A 12358-nucleotide genomic window follows, 5' to 3' on the forward strand; every position below is an offset into this window, starting at 1 on the left:
CTCCAGTTTTCAGTTTTCCTCGATAAAAAATGACAAGAATGCCGGGCGTGGTGGCTCAAGCCTGTAATCCCAGCACTTTGGGAGGCCGAGACGGGCGATCACGAGGTCAGGAGATCGAGACCATCCTGGCTAACATGGTGAAACCCCGTCTCTACTAAAAACTACAAAAAAAATAGGGCGAGGTGGCGGGCGCCTGTACTGTAGTCCCAGCTACTCGGGAGGCTGAGGCAGGAGAATGGCTTGAACCCGGGAGGCGGAGGTTGCAGTGAGCCGAGATCCAGCCACAGCACTCCAGCCTGGGTGACAGAGCGAGACTCCGTCTCAAAAAAAAAAAAAAAAAAAAAAAAGACAAGAATGAACTAAAGATTATCTGCAGGTTTCTTCCAAGAAAAGATTCCATGATTTTATACTCGAACAAAGAGGGATTTTCTTTTTTCATAACAGAAAAGCCAGGGCACAGTTAGATTAAAAGGGGTATGAAGAACAGCCTTTACTTTTCCTGGAGTTTTTTTTGCTTGTTTGGCTTTTGCCCCCCAGAGACAGGGTTTTGCTATGCTGCACAGGCTGGTCTCAAACCTCAAACTCACAGACTCAAGTAATCCTCCAGCTTCAGCCTACTGAGGAGCTGGGACTACAGGTGTACAGCACATCTGGCTCTGTAGTGAGTTTTTAATGTGATAATGCATTCTCATTGCCCTTGTAAACTATTAAACATTGCCATAAAATGACTGATGGTCACAAGAGTGAAAGTAATTTTGCATTCATGCTTCTAATCAAGTACTATGATGTTTACCCTTTTAAAGTATGGTACAAATCATAAAGAGCTATCTGAGTCTATAAGATCTTTAACGTTTCTTCTCACTATTAAATTCAATTTATTTACTCTTCACTGTAGATGAGAATGCCTAAACTGAGGGTCAGTAAAAGATATTTCTGGATAGAGTAAATGAGCTAAGAACCCATGGTGTGAGATAGCATAATCTGAAAGTCCAAGGGAGCAAGAACTATCTCTGGAAAGCACATGCAAAGTTACAAAAATGATGAGGAGTTTTACAAAGACTGAGATATCCTCTGGATTGGTTGAGGTTCATTTATATGCCTCCCAAGGTGATAAGATGGCCCAAGAAGTCCACTAGGATGTATTTAAATGACAGCTTCTCAATCGTGACATAACAAAGTGAGGCTATTCAGATATGGGTGAGGTGTTATCCTGGCCCATAAGAATAGTTGAAATTATTCTTCAAAATTGCTGTCAGGTAATTACTCGGAGATCCTGGGTATCATCTTTCATGGCATACCTTCGAAGTAGTATTGTCCAGACAGGCCAGATGCCTTCCTGATAAAAAGGGCTTTATTTGCTTCAGATTCTTAGAGGCAGTAATAGCCTTGCCTTGGAGCTATCCATGGTGCTTGCCTCAGACTCAGCCCATCACTTGCAGCAGCTGGTGCATTCGCTTTCCTATTACAGGGCTGCTCAAGATGTATCTGACCGGTCACCCACACTGTGGCCTGTGACAATCATGGCATATCACAGGCCACCCCGAATCTGTCTCTTTCACTTTGCCTGTGCCCAGACCCACAATCACCTTACTTTGTAGTTTGTTTGGATATCCAGATAGCCCAGCTTTGCATCCCAGGCCTGCTACACAAAGCCCTTTCTGTGGACAAACTACACCTTCTGGGAGATTACTGGCATATTCTGGGTAAAAAATTACAGCTCCTCGGAAATAATTCTCACATATAATAGCTCATGAGTTTTAATACCTTATTGCTACACTATTTACCATTCCAAAATGATTTTAAATGATTTTAAATTTTGCTTTTTTTTTTTTTGGGGATGGAGTTTCACTCTTGTTGCCCAAGCTGGAGTGCAATAGTGCGATCTCATCTCACTGCAATCTCCGTCTCCTGGGTTCAAGCAAGTCTCCTGCCTCAGCCTCCCAAGTAGCTGGGATTACAGGTGCGCGCCACCACACCTGCTAATTTTTCGTATTTTTAGTAGAAACAGGGTTTCACCATGTTAGTCAGACTAGTCTTGAACTCCTGACCTCAGGTGATCTACCTGCCTCGGTCTCCCAAAGTGCTGGGATTACAGGCATGAGCCACCGCACCTGGCTTTTACTATGTTTTCTTGACTCACACTGGGACAAGTAAAGAAGTTAATTCTGGAGTGACTTGTGGGTTTCAGTGAATCCAGCAATCTCTAGAAATTATGCAACTATTTAGGCATATGTATGTTCTCCTGGGAAAGCAGGTGTTGAGATTCTCATCCTTAAACAGCTAAGAACCTGAGATCAATACAATGATGATGCCAAAATAATGATCACTATCCCAGATTTAGGCACTCAACCTTTATATCCAACTGACTACAAATTTGGCATGTCCAAAATGAAACTCATTTTCCTACTTACTACTGTAACATATTCCTCTCCTAATTCTTACCATCTCAGAAGATGATACCACCTGGCCAAAAAGGCATAAATCCTGTGAATCATGCCTGATTATAATGATCATCATGACTCTTTCCTTTTCCTTAGTCTCCCTTATCCCATCAATCACCATTAGCTTTCTGAAAGCCTAAGAAATTCTTAAAAACACCCCTAAGGCAAAAGAAGCATGTGTTCAATAACCACTTTCCAGGTGGTAAAGACCTCCCAATATTAATAGATCTTATAGGCTGAAAACTTCCCATTGGACCACAACTTTTTTTTTTTTTTTTTTTTTTTTTTTTTTTTTTTTTGAGACGGGGTGTCGTTCTGTCGCCCAGGCTGGAGCGCAGTGGCTGGATCTCAGCTCACTGTAAGCTCCGCCTCCCAGGTTCACGCCATTCTCCTGCCTCAGCCTCCCGAGTAGCTGGGACTACAGGCGCCTGCTACCTCACCTGGCTAGTTTTTTGTATTTTTTAGTAGAGACGGGGTTTCACCGTGTTAGCCAGGATGGTCTCGATCTCCTGACCTCGTGATCCACCCGTCTCGGCCTCCCAAAATGCTGGGATTACAGGATTGAGCCACCGCGCCTGGCCAACTTTTTATTTTTAATATAAAGCCTAACATGTTTCATCATTCCTCCTTCCTCTAATACCTACATTATGAATATGCTAGAGAATGTAACTCTTCATTCTTCTGAAATTATGGAATGTGTCAAAACAGTTTTTCTTCAACAAAACGACAAGTGGCGGGAGTGGGGGGCTATTTCTCTAAAACTACTCTTATTTGGAATACCTTTAATTTCTATCTCAACAGTCCCAGGGATCATAGTACTGTCCAGTGAAGGCAGCTGCTCTTCAATTTCCAGAGAATAACAGGAGCTTTGTTTTTTCATGTAATACCATATTTTTACCCAGAAGTCAATAGGACAGATGGTACTGCAAAAACAAATGCCAAATCAGAATTGAAAAACATACAAGTCAGAATCACTGACATTCCTGTCTGCTGACAGTATTTTAAAATTTAGTGAGAATAGGAGGTGATAAGAAGGCTAGGTCTCAAAAGTAAAATCTGAAGACCCTACATAAATGTGCTTGATTCTTTACAGAGTTTAAAAGACTTTCTGAACATGCACTATCTGAATTTAGGTGGCAGTCTTTCCTTAAATACACAGCAAGATGTCCAGAAACATACAACGAGCACCTCTCATTTTTCACACACTGCCACTGAAGATTAGAAAGTTCACATTGATTCATTGGTGAATTTATTTTTATTTTTTTGAGACAGAGTTTTGCTCTTGTCACCCAGACTGGAGTGCAATGGCACAATCTCGACTCACTGCAACCTCCACCTCCCAGTAGGTTTCAAGTGACTATCGTGCTTCAGCCTCCGGAGTAGCTGGATTACAGGCGCCCGTCACCATGTTTTTAGGAGAGACAAGGTTTCACCATGTTGGTCAGGCTGGTCTCGAACTCCTGATCTTGGGTGATCCGCCTGCCTAAGCCTCCCAAAGTGCTGGGATTACAGGCGTGAGCCACTGTTCCTGGCAATTCATTGATGAATTTATTTTAGGACAACCTACTGACATACCCTGTGCTTATTAATGCTTTGTAAACTAATGGCAAACTTTAAAATGTGCTCTACAGATTTTATTTTGCATTTATTACTAAAAACCTAGGGAGGCCAAATTTTTGTTTACAGGATAGTAGGTTCAACTTCACAGCAATTTTTTTTCCTAATTATTGCCAGTTATTGATGTAAGAGAATAAATCATTAAGTAGCTATAGGCAAGGCCAACAATATGCTTATAATTGTAAAGAACAGAACAAAATGAAGGAATATCCAGACTTGGAATACGCTATATAGTTCTAACAGCTGCTTGTCAAAAAAAAAAAAACATACTGGTGGCTGGGCGCAGTGGCTCACACCTGTAATCCCAGCACTTTGGGAGGCCAAGGCAAGCAGATCGTGAGGTCAGGAGACCGAGAACACCCTGATTAACACCGTAAAACCCCTTCTCTGCTAAAAATACAAAAAAATTCGCCGGGTGTGGTGGCGGGCACCTGTAGTCCCATCTACTCAGGAGGCTGAGGCAGGAGAATGGCATGAACTCAGGAGGCGGAGGTTGCAGTGAGCCGAAATCGCGCCACTGCACTCCAGCCTGGGCTACAGAGCGAGACTCTGTCTCCAAAAAAAAACAAAAGACGTAACAGCACTGGGAAAGGATTGTAAAGAAGACAAAAGTCAACAAGTGCCTCAGCTGTTTATAATAGACTACAAAACGATTCAAAGACAATTTGTTGCCTTACCTCTCTACCATTACAAAATGACCAAAATTAAAAGCAACCATCTTTTAACAGGGTCTTTCACAGAGCGTAAGTTTTCATTTTGATAAAGTCCAATTAATTTTTTAATAAGTAATGCATTTGGTGTTATATTTAAAAGTTCTTCACCAAGCCCAAGGTTCTGCAGATTTTCTCCTGTTTTATTCTAAAAGTTTGATTTTATGATAAAATCTATGATCCATTTTGAGTTACTTTTTGTATAAGGTATGAGATCAAGGTTCATCTTAAACTGTGGTTAAGAGGATGAAAAGGCCAGTTATAGATTAGAAGAAAATATCTGCAAATACTTATCTTACAAAGGGCTCATATTTAAAACATGTAAAGAGCTTGTGGCTGGGGACGGTGGCTCACGCCTGTAATCTCAACACTTTGGGAGGCCAAGGTGGGCAGATCACCTGAGGCCAGGAGATTGAGACCAGCCTGGCCAACATGGCGAAACTCCATCTTTACAAAAAATACACACAAAAAATTAGCTGGGCATAGTGGTGCACGCCTGTAATCTCAGCTATTTGGGAGGCAGAGGCCCGAGAATCTGAGCCTAGGAGGCAGAGGTTGCAGTGAGCTGAGATCACATCACTGCACTCCAGCCCAGGTGACACAGCAAAACTCTGTCTCAAAAAATAAAATAAGCCTGGCGCAGTGGCTCACACCTGTAATCTCAGCACTTTGGGAGGCTGAGATGGGAGGACTGCCTGAGGTCAGGAGTTCGAGACCAGCCTAACATGGTAAAACCCCATCTCTACTAAAAATACAAAAATTAGCCAGGCGTGATGGCGGGTGTCTGTAATCCCAGCCACCTGGGAGGCTGAGATAGGAGAATCGCTTGAACCTGGGAGGCGAAGGCTGCAGTAAGTTGACTGAGCCATCACACTCCAGCCTTGCCAACAAGAGTGAAATGCATCTCAAAAATAAAAAAAATTTAAAAAACAAACAAACATACAAAGAGCTTTTAAAACACCACAGTAAAGAAGCAAACACTCCAATTAGAAAGTGGGCAAAAGGACACAAAGAAATATTTCACCAAAGAGAAAATATGGATGGCAAATAAGGAAGATTTTCAGGCCAGGTGCAGTGGCTCACACCGGTAACCCCAATACTTTGAAAGGCTGAGGCGGGAGTATGGCTTACACTTAGGAGTTCGAGACCAGCCTGAGAAACATGGTGAAACCCCATCTATACATGGCCAGACATGGTGGCACACGCCTGTAGTCCTGCCACTTGGGAGGCTGAGACAGGATTGCTTGAGCCCAGGAGACAGAGGTTGCAGTGAACTGAGATCACGCCACTGCACTCCAGCCTGGGTGACAGTGCAAGACTGTCTCAAAAGGATACATAAGGCTGTAATCCCAGCACTTTGGGAGGCTGAGGCAGGTAGATCACGAGGTCAGGAGATTGAGACCATCCCGGCTAACACAGTGAAACTCTGTCTCTACTAAAAACACAAAAAATGAGCTAGGCATGGGGGCAGGCGCCTGTAGTCCCAGCTACTTGGGAGGCAGAGGCAGGAGAATGGCATGAACCACGGGAGGCGGAGCTTGCAGTGAGCCAAGATCGCGCCACTGCACTCCTGCCTGGGCGACAGAGCGAGATTCCGTCTCAAAAATAAAAATAAAAATAAAAATATTCTCAACATTATTAATCATTAGGGAAATGCAAATTAAGACCATGATGAGATATTACTACACATCTAGTAAAACAGCTAAAATAAAAAAAAATAATAGTATCAAATGGCAATGAGGATGCAGAGAAACAATGTCTCATACATTACTGGTAGAAATGTAAAATGGTACCACACTACTCTGGAAAAGCTTGTCAGTTTATTTTAAAACTAAACATGCATTTACCATATGATTCTGCAATTGCACTCCTGGGCATTTAACTCAGAGATATGAAAAGTTATGTCCTCACAAACCTGTACATGATTGTCCATACTACGTTATACTAGCCAAAAACTAGAAGCAACCAAAATGCCGAACAGGTGAACGGTTAAACAAGTTGTGGTACATCCACACCATGAAATACTACTTAGCAATAAAAAGGAACAAACTACTGATACATGCAACAACGTGGATGGATCTCAAAAGTATTATGCTGAGTGACAAAAACCAATCTCAAAAAGTCACATACTGTATGATTCCACTCATATAACATTATAGAGATGGAGAACAGGTTAGTGGTTGCCAGGAGTTAGGGATATCTGATGGGGGGAGGGGCGGGGTACATGAGACTACAAAGAGGGACTATGAGGGAGATCTTTGTGGTGACAGAATAGTTCTGTATCTTGACAGTGGTGGTAATGGTTACACAAATATACATGTGATAAAATGATACAGAAATAGATACATACTTATACCAAGATCAATTTCCTTGTTTTGATATTGTAACTATATAAGATGTAACCTATGAGGGAAACTGGGTGAAATGTACACATGGACCTGTCTGTACTATCTTTGCAACTTCTTGTGAATCTATATAATTATTTCAAAATAGACGTTTTTAAAAATGCAATAGACATAATTCAAAAGTATAGAAAAAATGGGAGAAATTTATGAATTTGTTGAAAAGGGTGATGTTGTAATGCTAAATGCAAACCAAAGACGGATGGGGTGGTCACGGTGCAGTCTAAAAGACGGCTGGAGAGTTTGTCCAATCCTCCAAAATACACAGTTCAGTCAAACAGTTACTGAGTACCTAGGATTTGCAAGACAAAGTGTTACTTCTGAATTAATTTACTCTCTAATATGACAAGACAGAGTATTATTCAAGACCTCTGCAAAAGCAGTTCCCTTTGCCTTGTTTGCTTTTCTTCTTTCACTTTTTCTAGTTAGTACTTATTTATCCTTGAACTCTCAGCTCAGCGTCACTTCTTCACGGAAACCTTCCCTAGTTCTTCTGATTGCCCTCCATATTAGATCAGTTTCCTCTATGACATGTTTGAACAGCACCCTATATACTTCATTCATAATACTAATCACCATTCACAAACTATGTGATTATTTGATATTTATTTTTCCCACTAGGCTGACATTTCCAGAAGGAAAGAGGTCTGTGTAGCTTACGGCTGTATTCTCAAACTCAACACCATGCCTGCCCAGCAAATGGCAGAAGCTCAAAGTAGATGTACAGAATACATATATACAAAGCTAAAATTCATATGTACAAATGAGTAAGAAGAATAAGATTTACTGGAGTTTGGAAGAATCCTGTATCACTCTAATCTGAGAAAGCCAGTTTATAAAGGATAGAAGGCTCATGTAGAAGATAAAGAATCTCCGCCAGGTGCTGTGGCTCATGCCTGTAATCCCAGCACTTTGGGAAGCCAAGGTGGCTGGATCATTTGAGGTCAGGAGTTCGAGACCAGCCTGGCCAACATGGTGAGACTCCGTTTCTACTAAAAATACAAAAAATTAGCTGGGCATGGTGGCGGGTGCCTGTAATTCCAGCTACTCAGGAGGCTGAGGCAGGAGAATCTCTTGAACTCAGTAGGCGGAGGTTGCAGTGAGCCAAGATAGCGCCACTTGCACTACAGTCTGGGCAACAAGAGCAAAACTCCATCTCAAAAAACAAAAAAGAAGATAAAGAAGAAAATAAAGAATCCCAACTCTGAAGCTGAATATAAACTTGGGCCTTTGGGCAAAATAAACTCAACAAAGAAAAGAAACGGAGGAGCAGCTGTGCAGAGTTCTTTAGTAAAATTAACGTAGACATTGGACTTGCACTGAGAGAGTAAGACACTAGAGACAGTAAAAATAACTAAAAGGACGCTGTGGTAGTGCAGGCACAAAACAACAAGGTCCTGAATGAGGGCGGTCATGGGAACAGAAAGATATGAGAAACACTAAGAATAAAGAAGCAACAGAGCTTAACAACTGATAGATATAGGGGGATGAAAGAAGGAAGAACCAGAGATTATTCAGGAGGTTTAACAGTGACTCATCAGTAAAAGATAATACCATTAACAGAAATTGGGAAGTCGTAACTAATTCCCCTTAGGAGAAGGAATGTGCTTTGTTGGAAGCGATGGGTGTCATCCACACACAATTTAAGATACAAGACTAGATGTAGAAGAAAGTCAAGGTTGGCAATGTAGATGTGTGAACTGATCAGTTAAGGTTATAAGAAAATCAATGAGATCTCCCAAGGAGAAGGTGTAAAGAGACTCAAATGGAAATCCTTTAAAACAACTTGAAGGCCTCTTTGCTGAAACTATGTTTATCAAGTTACAGCGTCATTCAGACTATGAGCTCCTTAAACGCATTTCTGATCTCATCCTTGCATTCTCTAAGGTATACAATGCAGAGCTTGTACATAACTGGTACATTGTAGCTTATTAAAGGAATCAACCATTCAAGATAATTTCTGATGAATACTTTCTGTTCTAGTTTGCGTTTCAAAACGTTGTGCTCTGGGTAGTACTTTGAAAGGTACAGGTTTCACTTTAAATTAGTAAAATCAGTGAATTTAAACATTTTAAATCGTTTATCCAAAAGCTCCTACTTCCACCCAAAAAAAAGCCCTTAATTAGACTAGGGTTAAAGGCAAATCGTAAATAGAAGTATTGATAGAAAATGCTCTTCAAGAAATTTTTGAATAAGCAGAAAATATTATTTACCAAGGAAGTGAAACAAATGAAAACTTTCAATCATATGCATTACACAAGGTGACAACATCCAAAAAGTAAGCTTCAGGTGAAGTGACGAATAAATGAAACCTAAATGCATAATTAAAGGGGAACTGAGAACAGCCAAGACACACTTTTTTTTTTTTTTTTTTTAACATAATGAGGTAAAAGTCATTAGCCTGCACTCCCACAAAATATTCCTGGGCATTACAGTCAGTGATGGAGTAACAAGCTAATCTGATCTAATACTTAGGTAAACGGTATTTCCTTAGTTGCAGTTTAAAAAATAAGAAAAAACGACTGCTAAAATGGATCGGGGGGAAAAATCTGTTGACAGCCTCACAAAATTAAATTATTATTGTACTGACAACTTAAGCCTTTTCAAGGTTGAGGTCTGCCACACTGCTCTAACCCTGAATCATAAGCAAATGTCCTAGGTGCTTTCAGATAGGTGAGTGTTTGTGGGACAAGTCGGAGAAAGGAAACCGGTTGTAGTTACAAGACTCTAGGAACCCGACAAGTCATTTATAATCCAACTACCCTCTCAGTATCAGACGGGCTTCCACAAGTCTAAAAGATGGTCAATCAGTATTTGCCTGCTTGTTTCCAACAATAGCAAATGAACCATTGGTAAACTGACCATTCTCAGAGTCGGACAGCTCGAATTTGTTGCAAAATCCTTCGAAGTTATCTCCCAGTAACTTTCATTCCTGGTCCTGGTTCAAGAGCAACATAGTGAAAGGTGAAAGTCGTCTTTTTCTTTAAAAAAAACTTTTTTTAAAAAAAACAAAACAGGTTTTACTTCCTCGCATGTCAATACGTTCCCTTCTTTCAACAATGGGGAAATCTCTCCCCCTTTTCCCCCCTTCAATGTCTGACTCCCCTTAAAGAAAAACGGAATACCAGGCACAGGGAACATAGAGTTCCTTTGACTCAGAGCCGCGACCTCTGAGCAGAGCGGAGGAAAGGGGCTTAAATAACCACACACACTAGGAAGAGTCGCAGCTGATACGAATCACCATTGCCAAAAAGCAAACAGCTTCAGCCGGTGCCCAGGTGCTGGGACGCAACAGAAGTCGCACAGACTTGGCCTGGCAGCTCTGAGGAAATGGGGGCCAAGGAGCCTGCACCTCTTCTTGCCAAAGCCCGGGAGAGCTGAGTGGGCTTTCGTTCCCAGGCCGGCTGCAAGCCCGGCGCTTCACAAGGCAGAGCGCTCGGCCCCCGGGAAGCGGCATCGCTAAGAGGAAGGCTCAGTGAAACGCTTGGCAAAGTCCAAGCCGCGCCGCCGGGCCAGTTGTCTGTAAGCCCAGCTACCCCGCCTGCCAGACGCCATCCTGGAAACCCGCACCGGCAGGAGCTCCCGGAGTTGGAAACGTCTTTGGCTCGGCCGGGGTCCCCTCTGCCCGTCTATCCCGCCTGTCCACCCTCGCTCACTCCCTGGCCCAAGACTGAGCCGGGGACCACCCCAGGGGGTGGTGCCCAGGAGGCACACCACGCTTGGGGGAATGGTGGAGACCGGGATGGGGCTCCCTGGAGGGCGGGCGGGCGGCCGCAGCGGGTCACTCACCGAAAGGACGCTCATGCGGATTGGGGTCTCCAACAGGCACGCCATCTTGAGCCTTCCCACCCGGCTGCTGCAGGCGCCGGCGCGGGGACCGGCACTTTCGACAGCCAACTATTGGCCAACGCTAGGCATCGCTCCCTAAAGACAGCCGGATAGACGAGAACTGGTCACGCTCTGGACACCGCTCAAGTACCAGAAAGGCCCGCAGAAGAAGGGCAAAAGGGAATCGCGTGAGGAGCTGTCCTACGAATCGTTCTCTCAGAAACAGCAGCTACTCTGAGCCTGGTTTAGAGGTGGGAGCGGGCAGCGGTTTCCGCATGCGCAAAGATCTGCCGGCCCCACCTGCCGCTCGCGGTGGGCGGGGCCCCAGAGGCGGAGTCTCGCCCTGGCGCTAAGAGCTCTACCGACTGATAAATTGCAGTTTGTGGGTTCCCGTATTCATATTTGGAAAAAGTAGTACGTAGAACCACATACATAGTTTGAAGTTCACTTTTATATTCATTCTCTCTCTCTCTGCACCAAACTCCCGGCGTCGTTATCTCCATTTTATAGGTGGGGAAATTGCGATCCCAGAACCTTTGTCAACCATAAGAGTGATTGTTTCACAATCCAATATAGAAGTGTGACTTGCCTTAGCTTGTGTGTCGGCCTCGTTTATTCTGGTGTAGTGTTGAGAATAGCCAGAATGCTTGGGCTTCTTCCTAGCTACTTCTCAGCTGCTTTACCCTGGACAAGTTATCTAACCTTATGTTTTGAGTTTCTTCATCTGTAAAATAAAGGTTAATGAGGATAAAGGAGTCAACAAATGTGAAGCGCTCAGAAAAAACCTAGAACATGGAAAGCGTTATACATATGTGTTAATATTTCTCCAGCTTCTGAGTTAAGTGGGGAAAATGGGGGCAAATATCTAAATATTTCACACTAAAACACTCTGATAACCGAAGCCAAGTAGAAGTATGCTTTTAATTATAGTTGATTAATTCAGCTGTTCTACTACTTTGTGTGTGTGTGTGTGTGTGTGTGTGTGTGTGTGTGCAACACTGCCTTTGACTTGGTTGGACAAGTTTCGCATTCGTACTGCTTGCAACCAGTAAGGTTTTCACAGTAGGGTTGCAATTAGCCTATTAACATTACTTGTATTCCTTCCATTTCTATAGCCACACCCTAATTCAGGCTCTTGTAACCTCTCCCCAGGACTAGAGCAAAAGCCTTCCAACTGGTCTTGTAGCCGGTAGCCTCTCCCTCACTTTGCTCTTCACTGTTTTCCTGTCTTCCTCCTGTACTTGGTTTCCAAATTTAGTGTAGCATTTATCACCCTTGTTTATGGGTCTGTGTTCCTTAACAAACTGTTGAGTTCCTGGAAGGCAGGAATTTTATTTTAGGTAGTCCTTCTGCTATAATG

At 42.9% G+C, this 12358-nt stretch overlaps 1 protein-coding gene across 5 annotated transcripts in view; it reads right to left on the reverse strand.

Annotated features, from left to right (window-relative positions):
- ARMC8 (armadillo repeat containing 8) overlaps positions 1 to 11307 on the reverse strand; it is a 112925-nt gene extending 101618 nt beyond the window's left edge. For 4 of the 5 annotated variants that reach the window (XM_011958146.1, XM_011958144.1, XM_011958145.1 and 1 more), the window contains exon 1: positions 10960 to 11307. Coding sequence is in view for 4 of the 5 variants with exons in the window: in XM_011958144.1 (XP_011813534.1) it covers positions 10960 to 11004 (45 nt within the window). In the remaining variant the exon portion in view is untranslated. Of the gene's footprint in view, positions 1 to 10032; positions 10109 to 10959 lie in introns of all 5 variants that reach the window. The other variant, XM_011958143.1, reaches the window with a different exon arrangement.
- Between the last annotated feature and the right edge of the window lie 1051 nt (positions 11308 to 12358).

Source organism: Colobus angolensis, unplaced genomic scaffold (genome assembly GCF_000951035.1).
Source record: "Colobus angolensis palliatus isolate OR3802 unplaced genomic scaffold, Cang.pa_1.0 Scaffold46, whole genome shotgun sequence".
NCBI classification, from domain to species: Eukaryota; Metazoa; Chordata; class Mammalia; order Primates; family Cercopithecidae; genus Colobus; species Colobus angolensis.